Consider the following 24504-nt stretch of genomic DNA (forward strand, 5'->3'; position numbering starts at 1 on the left):
ATCATAATATGAAATGAGATTTACACATAAACATTTCAATTTATTTTGTGTTCTGCGCATGGGGAAATGCTATGATATCTTTCCATTTTCCACACCACAGTGCCCGATTTGCTAAGAATGACAACACATTTCTGAAGCATTTTGATCTGTGCATTCATGCATGCATACATATGTATGCCTTTTGCTGTGTGCTTGCTGGTGTAGTTTTATCTCTTAATGACATAAATAGGGACATATATTCTAAAGATACTGTAAAGATATAAATTAGGGTGGATTTTGAGGTGTTTACTTAAAGTACTTGCCAGAAATGTTCTCTTGCAGTAATGTACATTGTAATGCTTTTTGTGCTTGCAAAAGGAAAAAAAAATGGAGCAAATTGTGTGTAAGTAAATAACATTCCTCCTCACCCCTAAGTGTACCGCTGTCAGCTGATATAATAGGTTTCTTACCAGAGTTGAAGCAGCAGAGTGGGCTCTGAATCCTGAAGGGAGGCAGACAGCATAGCTATTTTGTTTTTAGATTTCAAATGGTTTTGAGGGCCTGCCGTCAGATGGGAAGAAGTCCCGGTCTTTGATGGCTGTTAAATTACAGAGTGTGCATTTTGACAGCCCAGCAGAGCCCGGGCCCTGCCCAGATGGCAACAGCAGCGGGGTAAGGATGTGTTACATCCAGGAGCCAGGGCACATAGGCAGCTGTAGCTCCCTGTTACCAGCAGAAGGCTTTTGCCACAGCTGGGCATTGTGGCCATCTCATGGTGCCCATCAGCTGGGGACAGAGCAGAGCTGAGCCACCCCAGTGCTCCATCAGGGACCCTCAGCTCACTGTTTTCAGCTGGTAGCAGCACATTGAGCTGCATGACACACGTTACAAATAGTGCCAGCAAAGTGGTCAGTGCCTAACCGGGATATATTGCAGCCTGCAGAGTGGCTGAGGGCTGCAGCTCAGAACATATGGAGATTATTTCCTGAATTTATGCAGCACATGTTTTCCTATAAATTAAATTCAGAGAAAATGTGTATCATAATAGGGTGATGCTCACAACAGCCTTCCTGTTATGAATTACAATGACCTCTCTCTGCTAGCCGGGTGCCCAGCAAAATGGCTTCATGTCATCGGAAACAATAGCTTGTACTCAGTGTCAGGTCTGAAAGCGTGACCAAAGCCTTTGTAACTAAAAGCAGGGGCTTTCTTCTCCTCTTATTTTTTTCCCCCGTTGCTTCTCTCATCATTCTTCTCTCTCTAGAGATAAGCTCACAGCTGAAGTGCTGTTACGTGGGCAGGTGCTGCTGCTCAGTCTCTTGTGAGGGGCTGCGGATTGCTGGGGCAGATGTGGGGATGGAGGCAGCCCCGCTGCGTGCATGGGGCAGTGTGGGATGCTGGACAGTAGGATCAGGGTGCCTAGCCAGAATAAAACAAAGTAGCATGTGTCCGTTCTGTGTCCTTGGATGGGGATACAGAGTCTTTTCTAAGCAAATATTTGATGTTCTGTTGCCTTGGGCTGGGACAAAATCATCTTTGCCTTTTCCTTGGGTGTTTTGAAGCAGCTGGAGGAAAAATGATGTAGACAGTCCTTGTAACTACCTTCCTAAATCAAGAAAGACAAAGTTTTGCTCCTTACCACTCAGGATGTGAAATCTTTAGTAGAGGAAATGTCTTTCTGCAATGTCGGAGAAAAGTGGAAACTCATAATTAAAACATAAATACATACATGTGCATATATGCATATATATGGTGCATATATACATATTTAAAGGAAGGGGTACCAGACAGCAAAACAATCCAGGGTTTGCTTTGGGGCAAATGGCTGTGGAGTCAGTAAAATCTGATAGAGCATTTTCAGCTGTGCTTAGGGAATGTGCTTTTTCATTTGTGGCTGATTACAGACTAATAGGATTTCAAAGATTTCTGGGAGGTAACAGTTCACTTCTCATTGCATTTGATACTTTTTTTTTTTTTTTTTGATGTTTCATTTATCATACTGATACCAACCCTTAGAATAAATGTTATTACTCTCCTGTTTCGTTTTTGAACTAAATTTTAATTCTTGATCCCTTGCTGCTGCCTAAGTGGCAGTTTTCAAATCATTTGGAACTTTTGGAAAGATCCTGGCACCCCTTTTGTGTGATAGAAGAGAATGGATCATTGGAATAAAAAACAGTGTTGCAAATCTTTTGGGGTTTAGTTGTCTCTTCTTTGTCTTTCCCTAACACATGCATGATGTGGCTTGTATTCTTAGTTTTTCTCTTAATGAAAATTAACAATTTGAAAGCAACTAATGGGAACAGCCAATACAGCTGAATTTTATTGGTACAGACTAGTTCTGTGACTGACTTTCTCTGTTTAGTGGCAGTAGGAACCCTGATTATTTTTCTTTAGGAGCTCACATGTTGGGAACACACACTTAGCCTGTAAATATGGATTCAGGAGGAAAATGAATACAGCAGTGTTCAAAGCAGCCAAAAGCTTAGAAATAATGTTCTGCTGTGACTTTTCCAAACTGACATCTTGATGTTGGGATTATAAATGAAACCATTGTGCCAGCAAATGCCAGCACTAATAGAAAGCCTTTATTAGTGGTCCATTGGCTAATTCTGCTTGTCTAACCCCTTTGGATGGACACAGTGTCAGAAAACATACTCACAGAGGTTGCTTTGTGTGAGATTTGGCCTGCTGAGTGATTACATGGGAGCACAAAGATATCTCAATGACAAGGTTCTTTGACTAAAATTTGTAAAGTCATTTTCTTTCCCTAGGCCTTTGGAAAGGAGTGAACTGATTTTTAATCTGCAGCTTCTGTGAGTGATATTTGCTTTGTGTCCTATCACCCTTCTGTTCAGCCATTCTCCCCTTCCAAGCAGGTAAACCTCTGCTTAGAAAAATTGTTTCTTCTGCTGAGCCCTGGTGGACTTGACAGCTGTCATACACAAGCACAATACTCAAATATATTTCTTTAGAGCTAGACAGTCTCACAGCTTTAATCTTTTCTCTTTGCACATGCAGGGAATGCCTAGGTGCCAGAGACCCTTACTGTGGCTGGGACAACAAGCAGAAGCGATGCACCACCATTGAGGACAGCTCCAACATGAGCCTGTGGACTCAAAATATTACTGAGTGCCCAGTAAGTGGAAATATTTTGTATTGATACGGACGTATGAGTATATGCATATGTGTAGAAGCAATAGAGCAAGCGAGTGTGTGGCAGCCTGAATGGGACTGGCTGATAGTAAAGCATACAGACTCCAGTGGCACATACATTCTCTAGTATCTGTACACAGATACTTGTTGAGAACACAGAGAAACCCATTGTGTTTTTTTGCTCTGGAACAGGGATCCCAAAGCAAGCTTTCAGCCCCTGTCATACCCACCCTTGCGTTGAGCGGAACAGGTTGGATCATGCTGTTGGGTCCCTGCCAAGACCCATGTAAGCCCTACATGAAACTCGAGCTGCGTCAGGGCTGCCCTGCTGTCTGCACCATCTCTTGGGCTTCCCTACAGGTTTGGGAGGTCAGAGTAGGTGACGACCAGTGTCCCAGGACAGCATTCAGTTCATTTTCCTCTTGAATCCTTGAGCCAGGGCCCACAGGATGACATGGTGGTGATGAGTTGATGGTTGGACTAGATGATCTTAGTGGTACCTAGGGAGCAGTAGAGAAGCACCAATCATGGAAGGTTTGCAGGGGGAACAAAAAGATATGCATTTATTAGAGAACAGGAGGAAAAGAGAATACGAGAGTTCAGTTATAACTTCAAATTTAGCAGACCAAAGACCAAACCTATGTGATGTTTCATGGATATGGTCGTCTTTCCTTACCCTGCTCTCCATGAGATGCAGCAGTTAAAAGAAAGTGACTTCTTCAATCAGTGTGATTCTCTGGCTCTCTTACTACCCACACACTCACTTTTTTCTGATTTGAACATCCAGTTCCTGGCTGTGATCCCCAGAAGATGTCTGTCCAAATTTAATTCCTGCTGCTTGAACCGTACCTGCAAAGGTGGTTGAGAAGGAAAACTAGTCTTATTTAATAAGTTGTAAGAGTGTGGAGGAGGAGAAATTCTCATTAACGTCTATCTTTATTATCTAACATCAATTAGTATGTTAATACTGCTAAGTCCAGTAGACGGAAAAAGGGGGCTGATAGGTTATATCTTCTGTATGCTGTTTATGTCTGGAGCTACTGTGATGTTTATTCCCCTTATCTTCCTTACTTCTCAGATATTTTCCCAGGAAATATTAGTCATTACTTCAATCCATCCTCGGCTTGGCAGGCTTAAGTTTTTCACTGCTGGATTCAGAGGCTTGTGTGTTTATAACCCTCCTGTGTTGAACTGGGATGCAGTGCTTCTTGATTGCCCATGCTGTTATCTCGTCCTGCTTAATGCCTGTGTCTGTTGATAGGTGTGTGAAGTGTTAATCCTCTAGTTTGAACATGTCTGCTGTGGTGCACACTAGGGAACAGGGTACTTCCAGATCATTGTTTCAAGGTCATAAAAATCCAGCGCAGAATATTCAGCTTTGGCTGTTCTTGGGGTGTTAATTTTACATTTGTTTTAGCATGTCTCTTGTAGATTATTTTCCACTTAGGTGCTCTCATTCTGCTGCATACGTGAGCTCTTGCTCTTCCACTGATAGGCTGCCAAACCCTTTAAAACCCACACACAATTGTTTTCTTTTTCTTTTTCCTCTGTCCCTTGCTGGAATGAATTCACCTCTGGCATGGAATGGGCTTGCTCATCTAAGTACCTCCATCAGCTGTGTCCAAGTACGTTTTTTATGTTCAGTGCACTAAAAAGATCATGTCAACAGATGCAAGAGTCTAGGGCAGCATGTGCATCTCCACTGGAAAGGAAGGGGAATGTAGCAACATGGTGCCAGATGTCACTGGGACTTCAGTTTGATGAGTTACCATCTAAAGAAGTCCTGTTTTTTCTCACCCTACTTGTCTGGGCTGAGCACCAGGCACTCAGCTGTGCTGGTACAGCTGTATGTGAGATCACACTCCAGTGTGACAGAGTGTAGATTAAAAGCACCCCTCCCAAATAAACTTTTCCTAACCCAGATCTTGTCAGTAAGTTCTTCTGCAGCCTTGCCCGCAAACAGATGTCCTGGCACAGCTAAGAGTGTGGCACACAGGAACTTTTAAATCCAGAACTGGCATATCACTCAATCACATCCTAGAGGGACTAGGCCTTTGTGAGTCAACTAACACCCTAAGATGACTTGACTGTTGCTCTTAAGCAAGAATGCTTGTTCAGAGCTGGTCTGCACATCTTTTACAGCACTGCCTCAGACTCCCAATAAGCAGGTCTAATAAGAGATCTTAGATATGGGGTTAATCATATAGCTTTTTAACATAGTACCCTGTGCAATGTTTAACATATATTACTAACAAGTAACACCCAGAACATGCTATAAGTGCATTGCTGTGGTTGCAATGTCAAACATGCTACACCATTTTCTTGCTCATCTATCTCCAGCTTCTTTCTGATATGATTACCAGACTTATATCTTCCTCTTGATTTCTATGCAACCACTCACCTGCAGTGCCCAGAGTTACCCTCCTCTAGCACACACCAAGGGGCTTCTAGTACCAAAATCAAAATCTATAATGAGTCTCTGAAAACTGAGACTTTTCCTTCCCACTTCCCAAGGACTTTATACTCCAGACATATTTGAGTGACGTTTTATGGAAACTGGGAAAAAGTTTTCTAGTGAAAAAAGTTCAGTTTCTTGCTCTGAACACTTACTTGTTGCAAGGAAAATGTTGCTATTTATGGAGGACAAACAGTCTTTTCTCCTAGGTTTGGTTTTAGAAATGATTGAAATATTTTGACTGAAACTTTGAAAAAAAATTCACCACCTATCAGATAGCCAAAATGAAAATTCCAGCTGAAATAATCAAAGCTTGATAAAGCTATAAGCAGGTGACATTTGAATCCTAAGAAAAGGTACTGATATATTAAAAGGACAAGAAATGCTTCTGGCCTTATCTGTAATATCAGAATAAACACTGAAAATGCCCTGGAAGCAAGAAGTAGGAGTGGTAGTTTGAATTTTTATATCCTGCATTGGCGCCCGTAAATGGGAAATGAAGTCATAGAATTATAAAATCATTAAGGTTGGGAAAGACCACTGAGATCATCTAGTCCAACCATCAACTCTTGGTTGGAAATGGTGACAGCTTTGGTAGGGGTATATCAGTTTACTAAATATGAGATCTCTGGAATTAGAAGTATCAGATAAGTGATGCCCATTTGATAACAGATATTTTAAAGATGTCATCTCCGTCTGATGGATGCTGTTGGCTGCAAAGGATTTGCCTTGTAAAGATATTTCTGAAAAAGATCAGTGCCCATGAGTTTTTATCCTACTTCCCAAGTTTGCTCTTTTGAAGATATTTTTATAAGTTTAAAGATGGAATAATAATCCATATGTAATTTCATAAGTAAAAAGAGCCTTCCCACACTCACAACGTGACATGTTTATAAATCCCAATATTTCAACTATGGCTGCTTATTTGTTTAATTTTTGGGCTGCTTCCCAGTATCACTTATGAGCCAATAATTATTTGTCAGCTTTTTTTTTTTTTTAATTGAAGCCACGGGCCATATCATACCACTGATTTCTGAACAGAGCTCCCTGCTGGAATCAGCAAGGCTTTCTGGCTCAAAAATGAATAGGAATGATCCAGTACTTGAATTACAACTTTTGTAAGGCAGGAGGAAAAAGGAGATAACAATCTAGTATTAAATATCTCAAAGTAGTTCTTTTGATTTTTTTCTTCCTGATTTTTAGCAACCCAACTGAATGGGTTTTTGACTGCGCACATGTTTAAAACAAACTCAAAAAACAACAACAAAACTCAATGTTCTTTTCTCTGGGCGTCTTGCCTTGTAACCTGCAGCCCAGAGCAAATTTTTATAACGACATGGTAATCTACTGCAAACAAAGATTTGCAACAGATGCTTGATACTCCCCAACTGCTGCCTGAATAGCACAGTAACAGATCTATATTACTTCTGTGTCACTGCTGTGTATTTTTGATGCTGTTGCAGATGAGCAAGAGGGGAAGACTGCAACCCACCAGAGGTGCACTGTGAGTGTTTAACAGTGTGCCAGGCTTGAAGCCCAGAGCAGTGTGTTTAAGAGGATGAGTGTTTGAATGCCCTGCCCTGTGCCCACAGTTGTCTGAGCAGGCTCACAGCCTTACCATGCCTTGGTTTGGAGAAATGACTTCCCCACAGGGGATTCCAGGGGATTGATCCTGCTGCCTGCAGAGCTCAGCTGAACGTGGTGCAGTGTAGGTTGGCAGTGGTAGCTGGCTCATATTTGGGACCAGGGCCATAAGCCAGGGACGCAGCCTCCTCTTCACTCCTTTTTGCGTGTAACACTGAGGTCAATGCCTGTGTTGCCTTTGCCAGTGGGTTTATCAAAGCTGCTGAGCATCCCACCAGCCCCTAGGTTGGATATTAGGAAAGATGTCTTCTCAGAAAGGATGGAGGGGTATTGGAACAGGTTGCACAGAGAGGTGGTTGAGAGGAGGACAGAGATTTTTAAGAAGAAGGTATCTGTGGCACTGAACTACGTGATTTAGTGGTATGGTGGTAGTGGGTGGATGGTTGGACTAGATGATTGTAGGAGTCTTTCCACCCTTAATGATTCTGTGATTCTTAGCTCCTCAAGGAGCAGCACTGGGGTTACTGTCAAGCTGCAGATGCTGGATCAGGTTCCCTAGAGTGTCATGGTTGTAAGAACTCAACTGCTTGTTGAGTCCAGATCTCGTGCTCCCTGGTGTGCACTGAGGCTTCAGGGAAACCAGGGGAGTGTTTACTGTTCTGAAAGAACCATTTGCTTCATTCAAGCAATCTGTGATGTTGCATCCTACACATCACCGGGGGACAGTGCCTGTAGGATGGGGAAAGAAGGGGCTGCATAGCCCTATGGTTGCTACCACAATGTGTAAGGCCATTCTTACAGTGTGTTTGGATGGGGCCAAAACCTGGAAGGCCTCAGTCTGAGCCTGTAGATGTGATTATACCAGCAGTCCCGAGCACTACAAAGGCAGAAGCATCACAGAAAGGGGAGAGCAAGTGCTGGCCATTCATTGCTCAGAAGGCTGAAGCTGTGCTGCATGGGACCTACAAGCAGAGTGGCTTTGTTGCCTGCAGGCGGGTGCTGCATGGCAGGGCTGGTTGGGTGCCTGTGTGCACACGTTAGGTATGTGGGGTGGAATTTGGAGGTAAACATTGATGTGGCATGGCCTGAAAACAACACTGTTTTGAATCCTACTCACAAGCACAGACAGCTCCTATCTAAGCTACATCTTAATTCCACCAGCAGCTTTGTTTGGCATTTCTATTGTGGGGACATCTCCAGAAATGTAAACTTACTAGTAATGACCTTTTTTTTTTTTTTCCTCTTTTTTTTCCCTAAAACTAGGTGAAAAACCTGACAACAAATGGAAGACTGGGGCCTTGGTCCCCATGGCAACTGTGTGAGCATTCAGATGGGGACAGCACAGGCTCCTGTATGTGTAGGTCACGTTCGTGTGACAGCCCTCGTCCTCGCTGTGGAGGTCGCAGCTGTGAAGGGGCCAGGATCGAAGTCGCAAATTGTTCAAGGCATGTCAGCATCTCTGTGCATTTTTGGAAGGGAACAATAGTTGTGACTGTTCATAGCTTATCTCTTTCCTTTTGTTTCTGTGACCATGCTGTATCCCGGCCAACAGAACGTATATGAGACCCTGCTTGAAATTAGAGCAAAGGGATCATGGCACTTTCATGTGTTCTCAGACAGGCACCTTGGAACATGGGCACCCCAATCAAAGTTAACATTAACCTTGCCTATGCTAAGCCTCAGTTTCCCTTAAGTGTATGTAAGTAGTGATTCATTAGGAGATGAGTAAAGTACAGGTAGATGTTATCCAACAGAACAGTAATAAGCTAAAATACATCAGTAAGCTCTCAGTCATTATTTTGTGAAGTCTGAATTCTGAGGCTGTGTTGCTTTTGCAACAGAGCTCCTGCAGTGCTTGAAGAGACAGGACCTAACATGGTTGTAAGCAAGGTTTGCCTGCACTACTCATGTCCTGTGTGTTGCCTGCAGAATGCCATCCTGGCAGCCAGAGGCACCTAGGAGGCACATTCACTGGGCACAGCCCATAAATAACATGCAGCTCAGCTTATGCCCATGCCATCTTCTTAGGGAAGTCTGGAGCTCATACTTTAGCAGTGTGGAAGCTATATGTCCTCTGGTGGGGTGCCTAGACACAGCTGCCGTGTTTGTGTTCATGCTACCCCGTCACCCTCAGACTACATCATGCCATGACTCAAGGAAAGATGACACAATAGGGTAAATACTACTTAAGTAGGGTGGTGCCAGACAATATTTTGGTAAATATTGGGTCAGTTCAGTTTTTTATCTACTTTATCTTCCTTATAAATGTTGATGCCATCAAAGACAGCTGTCTCTTGGCTCCTCCCTTGAGAGCAGTGCTGGTCTTGGCACCAAAAATTCAGCAATACTCATGTTTGATTTGGCATGTCTCCTTCCAGTTGTGGGCTGTGCTGCCTAAAAGATGTGTAGTCATTCCTACCTCTGTGCTGCCTGTTCATGTCACTGGCAGAGGCAAATTACGCCAGAGGGATGGGTTTCTCAGCAGTGCTCTGATGGCAAAAGAGGCAGGAACAGCTTCTGAGAAGAGGATGAAAAATAAATTATTCAATCTTAAGACACAGGAAAACAGCATGGTTTGAAAAATAAGGACATCTGGTCATCCTACATCCGCCTCAGCCTTCAAATTTCCTTTAATTGACTTCATATGGCATTGAGATTTCTTTTTTGCTAGGAGGAAGCAGGATGGCTAAAGATGAGCTCTATTAGAAATCTGAAAATCTGAAAATGGGAAGTGTCTTTCTGTTAAAAACCCTCAAACACAAACAGATACTGAGAATTGTTTTTCTGAGGAATTTTTAGACAAGATTGCTTGCTTTTTTTTTTCCTTTTTTTTTTTTTTTTTTTTTTCCACAATAGCAGCGATCTTCCATTTGATTTTGTCTTTTCACATTTGAACATATAATCTTTGTTTTGAGTTAAGGACTAGGGAAGTAGTAGGTCATTTAAAACATGGAAGAATAACTTGGAAGAGTAGCACTTTTATGTAAGTGAATTTCTTGTTCTGTGACCTTGTTTGAGGTGGGAGAGGCAAAGCAAAGAAGGAAGAGGGATACAAGAGCAAGAGGAGGAGGGGAGAAATATCTATCAGGGTTCTGAAATAAAGCTGCCAAGAACTGGCAAGAATTGATAACAAATACAAAAAGTGTGAAGGGCAACGTGGGTTTTAACTTTCATCCTCTGCCCCGATTGGTGCTATGCCAGAAAATATTTCTTGCCAGCAGTAATATTAGCTCAGCAAATGCTTTGAAAATTAACATCTGTTTTCAAGCTTAGCTTTCAAGAACCAGAGAGCACCTGAATTGTTTTTTGACTAGACTTTTTAGAAAAGTTTTTCTTTAGGGGAAAAAGAAGATTTTTTTTTACTTAAGGCAGCGAAGTGTCAAGATGAGACAATTCTGTAAGACAGAGCATTGCCACCGGTTCCAAATGAAATGAAACCTGCAGCACAGAAAACACGATGTGGTTCCTCTTCTCTTGCCTTGGTGAAGCTCTAAGGTTTAGTAGCCCTTCCAAATCAGACCAAGGCAAGCTTTAATAATCAGGAGATTTTAAAGATGAAAATGTCAGCTTCCATGTGAGCACATGGTGGAGTTACTGCATGGCAGCAGCCTCAGAGAAGCTGGCCACATGCACATGCTCTGACATCTCTGTTGTGAGGTGTGAACTCAGGGTTTTCACGTCAAATTTGCTTCAGGCTCAGTTACCACTTCTCATTTGAGGTGCAATCATTTATTAACCTGAAACTCAATCCTGCCTCTGAGCTCTTACTTGCCTTCTGGTTTGCACAGATTTAAGGTCACACTACAGTGATGTTTGCAAGCTGCCATGAAAGCCAGAAGCAATTATTGTTATTTTTTATGAAGTTTGAGATTTCCACCTAATAGAATTCAATGCCAAAGGCTTTAGGAAAACACCAAATATTATGAAGCTTGTGAGAAAATCATTGGAGCTGGCAGCAGTTTTGCTGTAAGAGATTTAAAGCATCAGAGTCTTCTGAATTAGCAGAGGATAATTTTTTTTTGGCACAACTGGCATTGGTGAGCCTCAAAGCCTGCACCCTTTGCATAGGAGTCAAAGAGTCCAGGAAATACACCTTTGGGATCATCAATTGGCTCAGAAAAGAGAGACATAGGGAAGATGATGTGGGAATAGGCAGTGGGAGTTGTAGCAACCACACTGCTGTCCAGAAAATCCTAGGAGGCATTTTCAGAATCGTTCAACATTGGCTTCATTCTCTTCCTATCCCATTCTTAGTCACTTCAGTGGCAGGGAAGTATGGCCAATGCTAAACAATCTTGAGAGTCCCTTTTATAAATCTCAACTGGAGTGGTCTGCTTGTTCTGAAAATTTCTTTAGTTAGTTTAAGCAGTCTCTCATCAGTGCCTCATGTGTTTGACTGTTAAGCATGGGAAGACTATTAGACAACCCCCATAATCTCTTCTATCTCACACTTTTAATTAGAAATGGCGCTTGGACACCCTGGTCTTCCTGGGCCCCGTGTAGCACCTCCTGTGGGATTGGCTTTCAGGTCCGCCAGCGGTCCTGCAGCAACCCTGCTCCACGGTACGGGGGCAGGGTCTGTGTTGGACAGAGCAGGGAAGAGAGGTAAGAGATGTTAACGACGCTATGTGTTCACTGCTATGGTTATAATGTTGGCAGCTGAAAATGGTGGATCTTCTTTGAACGCAGAATAAGGCTGAATATACAGAGCAGAAGGAATTTCATGGCCAAGGAGAGATGAGGTTATTCACATATGGCCTCCCTCTTGCAATGTTCTTTGAACAGCAGGGACTGACACCTCCTCAGTGAAAGGAGAAGCTGTGTCTGCTGTCAGCAATGTAGGGCTTATAGAAAGTTACACTGTTCTGACCTGTCCCTAAGGAAGCAGTTGAATATGTGCAGCTTTCATTGCCAGTTTCACCTCAAGACAGATTCAGAGTTGAGTTTTTGCAGGGTGTGGCATAAAAAAAAAACAAACATCTTTTTTCCCCATCTGAACTAAGCAAATTTCATGCAAAATCAATTAAAAAGAATGCTTTTTTAACTTTCAGAGCTGTCTGCACTGTTCTGTTTCTTCAAGCCCAGCCCCTCCTTAAACATATGCTTCAAGGCATCCAGATTGGTTTCCAACTTTGACATTTCATTAAAGGCCACCTCTGCTTGGCAGTAGTCTGTTGCTTGTCCCTTGAGTGGTCACTTAAAACAGATCTCTCTGCGTTTCTCAGAATACAAAGGGCAATTCATTTAACTTCCCTTATTCGGGACATTTTAATGTTTGGTTTGATTTGTGGCCATTCAGAATGGTCCTTTTTGGGTTTTAAGGACTACATCTGAGTCAATTACAGTCCTGTGTGATTCAATTTGAGAACAATATTGATTAAAAAGCTGAACAAAATTGAAGTTACCTTTTCTAAAGGGAACATGAAATAACATTAATTCAGGACCTGCTTTTAGATGCATATATCATCCAGTTCAGCTCCAGTTACAACACTAGTTTCTTAGGGACCAAACAACAGTAAGGGCCAAATCATGAGATGAGAAGATTGCCAAGTGTTTAGCACCTGCCAGTAATGATAGATGAATGTTGGGTTGACCTCCTATTAGTTAAGCCTCCTCCCTGGAGACTTTCAAGGTGAGGCTGGATCCGGCCCTGGACAGCCTGATCTAGCTGTGGTGTCCCCGTTCATTGCAGAGGAGTTGAACTAGATGACTTTTAAAGGTCCCTTCCAACTCTAAGGATTCTCTGATTTTATGATTCTAGCAGTCTCAAGTGGTTAGCCTGGCCAACCACTCCTCCGTCAGTATAAAGGATACAGTTCTCTGCCATGAAACGGGAATATTGCTAATCTGACTTGTGTCAGCCTTCTGCTAGTTTTCTGTGCATGCAATAAGTGCACCCAAATGCAGCATGCCATCTAGCTTTGCATCCGTCATCATTTTATCCCTGAGTTGTGCTGACATGGATGTTTTTTGAATAATGTGCTTTCTCCTTTCAGATTCTGTAATGAGAACAGTCCATGTCCATTGCCAATTTTTTGGTCTTCATGGGGTCCTTGGAATAAATGTAGTGTGAATTGTGGTGGAGGAATTCACTCAAGGCAAAGGTCCTGTGAGAATGGAAATACGTGTCCAGGCTGTCCTGTGGTAGGTATTGTTTATTGACATTGAATATCAGGCACCTATTGACATCTAGCTTTCTAGGGTCCTGGTATTTAACTCCTCTCTCCATCTTGGTTTTATTTCTCAAGCTAGAAGAAATTGCTATCCTCAGCTCTTGCTGGAGATGATGCTGAAATGAACTGGGAAGCAGAGAGGTGGCAGATTCCAGAAGTCAGTGAAGTTGGTGTGAGTGCGTGTGTGTCTGTGTGTGTGTCTGTGTGTGTGTACAGGTTAGGACAGGCTGGCATACAGAGAGCTTCTGCAGGCTTCTCTAGGCTTAGATATCAAGTCCTTTACCTGACACCCTACATTTCATTTTCCCACTCCCAAGAATGATTCTGCTGAGTCAGGGAGGTTCTACGCACAACAGAAATGAGTCTCGTTTTCATGCTTGAGTAACCAACAGGTCAAATACCCAGTTAACCCATCAATGAGGCAATGACTACCAATTTTCTCTCTTTATTTTCCCTTTCCTATTCTGGCAGCTGTTCCATGCAGCTGTTTTAATTAGTTTTATGGGTAGTTTTCTTTCAGTGTAAGCAGATCTGATCTGGAACCTCCCATCTGTTCACAAGCTGTTTGGCATTTACTCTAGAATCATAAAGTCCTAAAGCATTACATTTCTCTCCTTCTGCCAGAATAGTAGGGTTTATTTATTTATTTTTAGACAAGAACTCGATGTCTTTCACTGGAATTCCTCTTGCTGGTGGTGAGAGTTGTAAAGACCCCATATCATTCCATCCCCACCCAGCAAGGATGTTGGCTATACTCTATAGATGCTCATCTTTACACCAAGAATGGCAAAAGGTCCCCACTAGGGAGTTCAAAAAGCCAACCAAACAACAACAACAAAAAGCAATAAAAAAAAGATTATCTAAAAGCGTGTTAGAAACAAAACAGTAAACTTTTCAAGGAATGATCTTTACTGATATGTTGTCCTCATGGGGCTCTCGTAGGATGACCTGAGAGCGGCATCTCAGAGTCACAGCAGAAAACTAGTTTGTTGTTACTTTTATGCATTGCCTGTATTATTTTCCTGCCCATTACATACCATGCATTCTAAGCCCCGCAGGACTCTGAGTCAGCAAAGAAATACAAACCTGAGGGAGACATAAAAATAGTAAACACAGTTCATCCTTGAGGTCCACCTGAGGCTATGTGCCACCACTCCCTCCATAGTGCCCATGTTTTCTGCTGTACCCAGCACTATCTTGTATCTGTGAGGTCAGAGAAGGTGAATGGAAGATTTTTTAGATACAGAGGGTACCCCGTTGTTTTTTAGGATTCAAACAAATTTGTGTCAGTTAGTCTGCTGCTCTTTGATAAGGAAGATCACAGTGGTTTTCGTTCCTGGCAGGAATACAAGACCTGCAACCCAGAGAGCTGCCCAGAAGTACGTAGGAACACACCCTGGACCCCTTGGATGCCTGTCAACATCACCCAGAATGGTGCCCGCCAGGAGCAGCGCTTCCGCTACACGTGTCGTGCCCAGCTGTCTGATCCCCATGAGCTGCAGTTTGGGAGAAAGAAAACCGAGAGTCGATTCTGTCCCAATGATGGCTCAGCTATGTGTGAAACTGACTGTATGTCTTCCCAGTTCTGGGGAACTATGGGACAGGTTTGGTGGTAGAAGGGGGAATTCTCTCAGAACAGCAAGAACCTGATTGTATCTACATAAATGTTGGCATGTCTGACTGGCGTCACTGCAGAATGGCAGGGATGGAGGGAGCCCTGTGATGTAGAAGTCAGTGCAGTCCTGTTATGGTAGTATATAGAGTTATTCTTGGTACTTCCAGGCTGCCCTAACGAGACTGGGCAAATGATGAGGATGTAAGAAGAGATATTCTACGGGATAGTCTGTCTTCACTCTTCTTTCTCTCTGGAGGTCCCTCTGTGCACTGCCTCCAGGGTTATTCCCTTCACTACTGTTGTAGTGCAAGTCAGTGTCCTGACAGCGCAGCCCAGACTGCCACAATTTGCTGCCCAGAAAGTTCATTTATCAAGATTATCACTGGATTCATTTTCTATGTGCCCACATTTCACTTCCTTCTAGCTTTGCTGTAATGCTATGGAACACAACTTTTACTAAGGGCTTTCAACAGAAACTCATCCCCAGAATGCATAAATCTTGATTTTATTCATGAACTAAAGACTTTTTTTACTTTTTTTTTTTTTTTTAAAGCCCAGCAACTGATTGATTTGTCATGTCTTGTTTTTTTTTTCCTTGAAGCTCTTGTTGACGACCTCCTCAAGACTGGTAAGACCTCTGCACGGATTATCAATGGGGGCTGGTCCTTCTGGGGGGCCTGGTCTTCCTGTTCCAGGGACTGTGAGTTGGGCTTTAGAATCCGGAAAAGAACATGCACAAACCCTGAACCTAAAAATGGTGGCTTGCCTTGTGTGGGGTCAGCGATGGAGTACCAAGACTGCAACCCACATCCTTGCCCAGGTAACCATGATTATCTTCCTGCATGAAATTCAGAGATATTCTTCTTCATCTTAATGGCAAAGACACCAAAAATCAGTATTTCCAAGGTGCTTTCATTTTTTCATTTTCTTTAATTTGGGGGATTTTCCTTAATTTAAAAAAAACCAAAACCAAAAGCAATACTATTGTAATGACTCATTATGCAGTCCACACACTGGTGCTGTGTCCTATGTTTCACCTAGGCTAAGAAGGAAACACAGCCACAGCCTCTAAATGAAACAATATGGTGGCTTGTTTGGTAGTGTTTTGCTTGAGGTAGGTTTGATGCTCCATCCAGTGGAGATCATCATGGTACATCTGCACCTTGGTGAGGAGACGGACTTAATGAATGTGACTTAATGCTGTAGAGATGCTTGATGTGGCAGTTCTTGTGAACACTTGTTTCTTCCCCCTCTCCTGCTTACGTATTGTTCTTGCGATGGGCATCTACTCTTGACATCAGTTACCATTTCCTGCACAGCCAGCAGGGAGTATTCTTGCCTGGTTTCCTGGTTTTCAAGTTTGTCCTCATGTTTATGTTGCACTCCTTGTCCAGAATAGTAATAATAGACCATTGACTACCATATTCTCACTCTCTTATCATTCTCCTTGCTCTGTAATAGCTATCTAAGCTAAATTTAAATGATCTTAAACAAATCACCATGTCTCTTTGTAGCTCTAGCAATTTCTAGCAGTAGCTCTGTCTACCTTTGGCAATATAGTTTGTGGCCTACAGTTGAAAGTGCTGCATTATTATGGTATTATTATGATATTAAAATTCAATGCAAAGATAAAGTGCCAATGCAGATAGGAAAACATGATCAGAATGTGTAGCAAGAGCATAGCAGGAGTGTCAAATATTGCACTCTGTGGCCTATAAAAAGAAAATAACTCTAGCACTATAAAGGCAGCTATTAGTACTATTTTGGAAACTCTCAGTGGCTTTTCACCAATGTCTGTGCCCTTCTTCTGTGCTGTTTTCTCCCTTTAGACACTATGATGTTTTACAATCTGTTCTGAGTGCATGATTGCTATTTCTCTGTGTCTCCCTCTGTTCCTGCCTCACTCAATATGTATACAAAAATCCTGGGTTTATCTTGCACTGTCACAAGGTTGTTATCTCCTGAAATAGTGGCATGGGGACCTGAAAATCAGGTAGTCTAGTAGCCTGACAAGAGGGGTTGGGAACCAGAGTTCTTAGTTCCCACCCTGGATTTATTATTAAAGTGTTTTGGGACTGTGCTCACATAAAGCCTCTGAGCTACTGTTTTCTGAAGTCTGGGACTAAAAGACTTGGGACGCCCAGAAGAAAGATGCCATATAAGCTCCACTTAGGTCACTTAGGTTGTATGACTTTTTTTTCCAAGTAAATGTGCTGTTACTATAGGTGAAGTGTCAAAAGACAATGCAATAAGGATATTTTATGAAAAGTTGCATAAAAATAAAACAATCTACAGAATAGTTTCTGTTGTGGTGCTTTATGATGCAGTCTTTTTGTGCATGGACTTCATTTAGCATCCACAGAGTGCAGCACATTCCAACCCTCTCTTGACACGAAGCTTTTGTTGTGGGGCCCAAAAGTCCTGGGGTAGAAGAAAGTGCTAGCTAGTCTGGGCGGGGTAGATTTAGGTGAGATACTGGGATTCTGTGTCACAGTGAGAGGAGTAATCACTTGCATGTACCTCTTTCTCCTTGCTTTTCCATATCCTCCAGTAAAAGGCTCATGGTCTTGCTGGACTCCTTGGTCTCAGTGCTCAGCAACCTGTGGAGGAGGGCATTACCAGCGCACACGGACTTGCACCAACCCAGCTCCATCTAGTGGAGAGGATATCTGCATCGGGCTGCACACTGAGGAGGCTCTCTGCAACACCCACCCGTGTGAAGGTAGTCACTTTGGGTCCCTGCTTCAGCTGATTAGGGTGCTGATGAGAGCAAGGTGCATCTGCGGCACGTCATAAAAATAAGCCAAGAACACCATCAGTTAGTAGCTTTACTGTCCATTCAGTAAATGTATATTGAACCAGGGAAAAAAGCAGACATCCTAGTGTTCAAATCAAATGCTTCATCACCTTTCTTTTTACTTGCTCACCAGACCATGCTCTGGCATTCTGGTGCTAGCCAGGCAAAATCTTGTTAACAGATGATCAATTTAAAGTAATTGAAAAAGCAAGACTTTGGTTCTTGAATGTGGAAGCTTTCAAGACAAACAAAAGGAGTCATGAAGCATCAATCTGTACTGTTGCTGAAGGGGAGATCCTTTTTCTGTCTTGCACAGAATGGCAGATGAATGTGTGCTACAGCTCAGAGGACAAAGTTCACATCTGTGCTGACTTTGAACCACTTTTGTGTATTTCTGATCCAATGCAGACTGATTCCTCCTCTTAGAAACCTTAGTAAAACTTTGTAAGCACTGTAATTTGTGCTGGCTGCTTGGGGTATCCCTGAGAGACTACATCAAATTTGGAGGTCTTGTGCAGAACTGTCCCATCCAACTGCTTATGCATCTTTAACCACAAAGCTGATATAGGAGTTTTAAAACCAATTCTGCACTGTGCAGTGCTCCAGCAAAGGTTCATTTACTCTGTGTTAAGAAAATTACAATCTGACAAGTAGATTATGATGCTTGCACTGTTATTTATATCATGATGATTAAACTTGAGGAAGGCCTCGGATTGGATGTGTGGGAGAGGCCCAGGTGAACACTCTCTAGCATGGGAGAAGTTTGGTTTCCATAAGGAATCCTTTTCCTTCTTGGTGATGTTGTCTGTGCATTTTCTTGATCTTGCATTTAAGGTGGCTGGTCAGAGTGGTCAGAGTGGAGCCTGTGTAATGAAGAGGGCATCCAGTATCGCAGCCGTTACTGCGAGGTACACAGCCCAGACTCTTCTCAGTGCATTGGAAACAGCACACAATACCAAGATTGCCTGTATAATGAAATTCCTGGTATGTACCATGTCATTGAAGAGGGAAGGGTGGGTCAATAAAGGAGAGAAACTCATGACCAGGTGTCAAACTAGGGTGAGATTTTCTCTGTTATGAAAGGGTATGGATGCGTCTAGTAAAGCAAGCAAACTAACAAATAAGTTATCAACTCCCTTGTTGAAGGCACAGGATAACTGACATTCCTTTGGGGCATCTCAGCTCTCCTTTAATACAGAATTACCTAGATCTGTAATGAATAACTAGTACTGCTTCACCCAAATTGAACCTTTTAACCTTGCATAGTTCATCTTGGGCTGGGTTATAAAAATGAACTCTGTTCTCCGTATGGTGCAGGCAAAAGAAGATCCTTGAGTTCAGTTATGAAAGGAAGCATCCTAAAAGCATGAAGAAGCAAACAGGGACAGATGGAGACAACCACTATGTGATGTGGGGAGAATAATCAAAGGTCTAAGAGCAGCATCATTGATGGACAGATGGCAGTCATCATTTTCCATTCTGTTTTTTGTGGAAATTGAATCTCTCAGGAAAATATTTCATATTGGTCTAGCCTGAATAACATCTTCCAAATGTTCTTTTCTGGACTATAATGACCTGGCTTAAAAATCTGAGATCCCCAGATGGTTGTAGTCTCTTTTTCCATGATTTTCTTAGCTGTCTTCTTTTCCTTAAACTGAAGAAGCTAAATAGCGATCAGGTAACTGTATCGTAATTGCCAGGTCTTTGGAGAGGTTTTGTTGCATGTGGTTCACAGTCTGAGCTTTTCATTCAATTTAGAGAGACTCTCAGCTTGCTGCAGAACACATGAGCAGCTTCTTGTGTCTGGATCACAGGGGGGTTTAATTACTTAAAGAAGTAAAGTGGTGGCAAAATGACAACTTTCTCCAATCTTCTTCTCTTTGTTTAGTGATCCTGCCAGCATCCAGCATTGATGAGAGCACAAACTGTGGAGGTAAGATACCACTAACCATACATCTTATTTTTGTCTTAACCTGGCTTCTATTCTCCCTGTGCAGTATCAAGCAAACCATTAATCTATACAGCTCACATCCTAGTGATAGCCTTAATTCCACTGGAGTCTTGCTGTCTGAGTCAGACTGGAGGAATGTATCACACAGGCCACTTGTCAGTTCCAAGATTTTTGTCTATCTGGGGGTTTGGCCTGGCCACCAAGGGTCATTTATTACCAGGGAGCACATTACTTGTCTGGCTCTACCTACGGGATAAAAGGTTCAAGAGAAAGGAAGGCATACTCCTCATTTCACCACTGTAAGCCTCCAGCTGTTTGGAGGCAGGCGTTTTTAAGTAACCTGTGAAGACTTCACTGAACAAAGTCTCTTAGTTTATAGGAGTAGATTTGAGTTAGTAGTTGTCCTCCAAGTTCTTCTTTTCACTGAAGTCCTCACCTCAAAGAAGTTGTCTCCTTTCTGCACGTAACTTGGAAAGATCCAGTCATTAGTGTCACTCTTCCACTGCCCTATGAGCCACTGTGATAAAAATTCAGACTAAAGAAAATAGCAGGTGCTTTTGATGTTTTTAAATGCTGGTTTCACACTAATGACCTTGTCAATTCCTGCTAGCACCACACCCCTGCTTTGCTGAAATCTAAATGATCCGTGGGCTGCTAAAATGTTTTCTCTCTGTGGAGATGATGGCAAAAAAAAAAAAAAAAAAAAAAAGCGTGCCACCTGTGGAATGGAAATGCGGCCACTGTGTTTATGACTGTTGGACAATCAATTGATTTCCAATCAATGTAAATACGATTTCAACACCTACAATATAACAGTTGGTTTTCTGCATTAGTCCTTCCCTTCCAGAGAGTGCAATATATCTGCTTCAGTTCCAGGACTCCATTCTATGGGTTGCATTCTGCCCTTATACTCTCTATTCACATTTCCTTCTTTTTCTAATAGCATTATACTTGCTGCTGTTACATTTTACCATCGCTAATATCATTTATTACTTAGCATTCTATGGTATTTGGCAAGAAAGCCAATCAACAGAAAATGCATTGATGCATCTCAAAAATCTGTATTTTCCAAGTGAGGAACCAGAAAGCTCTCCCATAGGGATTTGCATACTGCAGACAAAATAATTTTTGTCTCACGTACTGCTAAAACTCACCTGATAAATCAGATGGTTCTTTGAAAGGAGTGAAATGTAGGAGCACTTTATGGATATTCTATGATTCTGTGTTTTAAGAAGAATTTCCTACTGAAGTGAATTGGGAAATATTCTGAGACATTCAGTACAATATAAGCAAAGCTGGATGAAAGGAGAATGAAGTGGTATCATGTAGCTTCACTAAACAAAGTTACATATCTGGTGTTTTAGCTCTCATCAGTGAGGTATAGTAGGCAGAGATTTTTTAGAAAGGAAATGTCTTTTTGTAAATATCTTAACAATATTCAGTAGGAAATTGCTCTCTTTCTGCCATTTTTTGGACCATCATGAGAACACAATAGAAACTGGTAATCTTGCAATAGAATTTTATAGTGTGGTTTGAAAAATAAATGTAGCTTGTCAGTCTAATAAATTCTGTATGTTCCTTACTATAATTATGATTGAAGTGCTTTACTTTGCTGTAGGACTCTATTGGTTTGGTTCCTTTTAAACTCAGGAGGATATTCTTTAACTAAAGATTAGAGGAGTGCAGCAGACTAATGGGCAGAATTCTGTATTTGAAAAGCATATCAGTTAAAATGTAAGATGGCACCAAAAAAGGCACACCGTGATCAGATTAAGAATGAACCTCATTTAAAGCCACTTTCAGAGTAGTCCCTTCCATTTCTCTGCACACAGTTAAGTCAACACAGCAGTCTGCTCAAATGAATTGGCTTTTTTAGTAGTATGAGAATTTTACCACTACAGTCCCCACTGAGCCAGTGTGGCCATCCTCCGGGATGGCTGTCCTGGGTGGGCAAGCAGTCGGGCATCCCTCGCAGGCACTGGCCTGCTGTCATTCTTGCTTGAAAGATTACAAAGAAAAAGCATTAGAAGACAGTAATATTTGGAGCTATCTTTGCTGATTCTTATTCTGTAGATTCCCCAGTGCAACACAGCGAAAGACAGAAGGGTTGTAAATTATTGCTACACAAGAATGTCTCTGGTTGCTTCGTTAACTTGGTGGCTGTAATGATCTCTAATGATTGTTCTGGTGTTGTTGGGGATCTTTTGGCAGTTCCTTTTACGGTGGGGTTTGAGACTCTCCAAAGGGAGGGCGGTTCAAGGAGTACTCTTTGACATTCTTCTCCCACCAGCCAGATCTGGGAGTCAGGTATTCCCAGTGCACGGGGCACTCCTGGAAGCTACAGCTCCTTCCTAGAGCTTGGAGGGTACTGCTGTAATCCCATGTGGAGAGATCTCTGCAGGAAGCTTTTATGGACCAGGAGCTTTTCCTTTGGAGATATTCACACTATTGCTACTGCACCGATACCTGCCTGCAACTGCCTTCCTATCTTTGTGGAGGAAGCCAACAAAGCAAGTTTTTTTCAAGCAGTTACCCCCTTTCCTTATTCCTCCCTATGATTCTCATTCCCTCGATGACTGCTGTTTCACCATTAGCTGTACAAATACTCCTCAGAGGTAGTGCAGAGGTGGCCAAGCAGCACTCCCCTGTGAATAAGCAAGAACACTGAGTATGCGTGGATTACATGGGGGAGGACTGTGTGTCTCACTCACCCCACACAGTCTCATAGGCATTTTGGGCGGCCGACAGAGAGGGCTTTCCCCTCCTTTCCTTCCCCTTCAGAGAAACACTGAGGATTTTTATCCCCTTATTTCCATGACACACACACGCTTTGGAATCCATTAATGTGCATTGTTTGTATGGCTCATTTCTTTAGCTGTCAGCTTAACATAATGTTTAGATTCAATATCAATAGAGGGGAGAGAGGAGAGACAGGGAGGGAGCTTTGAGAAATCAATGCATGAAATTGTTACACTGCACAAGGCAGAGCTGCAGTGGGGAGACTGATTTTCGGGGAGATTATGTCAGTTTATGTTGGAACGGAAGACTTGGGCTTCAACAGCTTATTAAAGTTGATCCTGAGATGTCACGGCTGTGATTTGCACCTGTGGTCTTGTCGGGAGAGGGAAAAAGGCTGTTCTTTAATAATAGCGTCTCCTGTCATTTCCCTTGCAGGTTTTAGTCTCATCCATCTGATTGCCACTGGGGTCTCCTGCTTCTTTGGCTCTAGCCTCTTAACGTTTGTGATTTACGTGTACTGCCAGCGCTGTCAGAGGCAGTCCCAGGAGTCGACCGTTATCCACCCAACCACTCCCAACCATCTTCATTACAAGGGCAACACAACCCCCAAGAATGAGAAGTACACCCCCATGGAGTTCAAGGTAGGGTACTTGATGGGAAATGCCACAAACAGCTTGATACTGCCTGAATAATTCTGTATTTACGTCGTGGTTTGAATTGGGTAGGGTTGTGTTTTCTGCGCCCGGCTGTTGGCATTGTATGTGGGGCTGAAGGGGCATTTAGCCATACTGTCACAAAGGGGTTAAAAAGTCTCATTAACTGCAATGGGATTTTGTTCTGTTTCACAGTCCTGATGAATGCCAGTCTGGCAAGTACATACCAACATACTCCAGGCCATTCTGACTATTGTACATATACAAATTGTCCTCTAAGAAATCAGTAAGAGCTCAGTTCACTGCTTTGTTAGTGCGTGGTAAAGAGGAAACGGAGGGGAGGAAGAATAAAAACTGAAACTTCATTGACAAATAGCTGGGAAAATGCTTATTGGTAGGATGAGATTCTGGAAATGCTTTGTGAACTGCAAAAGTGGAGAAAATGAGAAAGCAAAGAGAGCTCTGCCCCCTCTATCAGGACTGGACAGCATTTATCCCCAGGCAGTCATGCAGAAATTTAATGATAGCTGTAGACTTGGGTGCTGAAGCCTCGGGAGAATATTGAAGAGATGTATTCTGTTGGCACATCTGCTTGCTAAGGTAAACATCACCTGTTATCTGAGAAGACAGGACTAAAGATGCAGGAGATGAGATGCTGAAACACTAGCACACCACTCTGTACGAGTATTGGTCTCCAAGTGAAATGTGAGATCAGAGAGCTGAGCAGTGGGATGGGTGCAATGCTTTTTGTGTCAGTGTGGGAGGAACAGCCTGCCTAAGGTGAATTGAACAGCGCAGAGCATTGTTTGGGATGTGAATACAAAGCAGTGATAAATCCTGCAGCTGCTTATTCCTTCGTGAAGCTATGTGCTGTTGACACTGTGATTGTCTGTTTCTGTTGATCTGGCCTGGCTTCTGACTGAGACCCAACACTGTGATCGGCTGTGGGACCATTGCCACAGGCTGAACACCCTGGGTGTTGGGGTTGTTTCAACATAGGGACTTTACAACTCTGGGCACAAGAGGACTCCTGATATATGACCATGATTTGCAATGGGAATACGTGAATACGCATCAGAATTAAGAGCTTGTATCAAGTCATTTGAAAAGAGTCAGTGTTGTTCTGGCATTTTAAGTGAAAACAGTGTGAGCTGGAAAATAACAGATCAGCTGGGCAATAAGGATGCACTGCATTCCTCGTGGTGGGCATTGTAACCCCTCAGAGGATCCTGCTGCCTATAAATACAGTCTTGACAATACATTGTCTAGTATTATAAGGTTATAGTTGCATACAGTTTAATAAGGATGCAGCATCGTAATGCGAGTCAGCATAGATTTGTGGAAAGTAAATCATGTCAGGCAAATTGGATTCCTTTTTTAAATTAAATAAATATTGATCTGG

At 42.5% G+C, this 24504-nt stretch overlaps 1 protein-coding gene across 10 annotated transcripts in view; it reads left to right on the forward strand.

Moving 5' to 3' along the window:
• The window catches only part of SEMA5B (semaphorin 5B), a 248524-nt gene that overhangs the window by 208057 nt on the left and 15963 nt on the right, over window positions 1-24504 (forward strand). For all 10 annotated transcript variants that reach the window (XM_031590638.2, XM_090143666.1, XM_090143668.1 and 7 more), the window contains 10 exons: window positions 3001-3118; window positions 8438-8619; window positions 11636-11779; window positions 13171-13318; window positions 14691-14916; window positions 15564-15782; window positions 17514-17684; window positions 18594-18743; window positions 19648-19692; window positions 22885-23090. In XM_031590638.2, coding sequence (XP_031446498.1) covers window positions 3001-3118; window positions 8438-8619; window positions 11636-11779; window positions 13171-13318; window positions 14691-14916; window positions 15564-15782; window positions 17514-17684; window positions 18594-18743; window positions 19648-19692; window positions 22885-23090 — 1609 coding nt within the window. The remainder of the gene's footprint in view (window positions 1-3000; window positions 3119-8437; window positions 8620-11635; window positions 11780-13170; window positions 13319-14690; window positions 14917-15563; window positions 15783-17513; window positions 17685-18593; window positions 18744-19647; window positions 19693-22884; window positions 23091-24504) is intronic.

Source organism: Phasianus colchicus, chromosome 7, assembly GCF_987193195.1.
Source record: "Phasianus colchicus chromosome 7, bPhaCol1.hap1.1, whole genome shotgun sequence".
Taxonomy (NCBI): Eukaryota; Metazoa; Chordata; class Aves; order Galliformes; family Phasianidae; genus Phasianus; species Phasianus colchicus.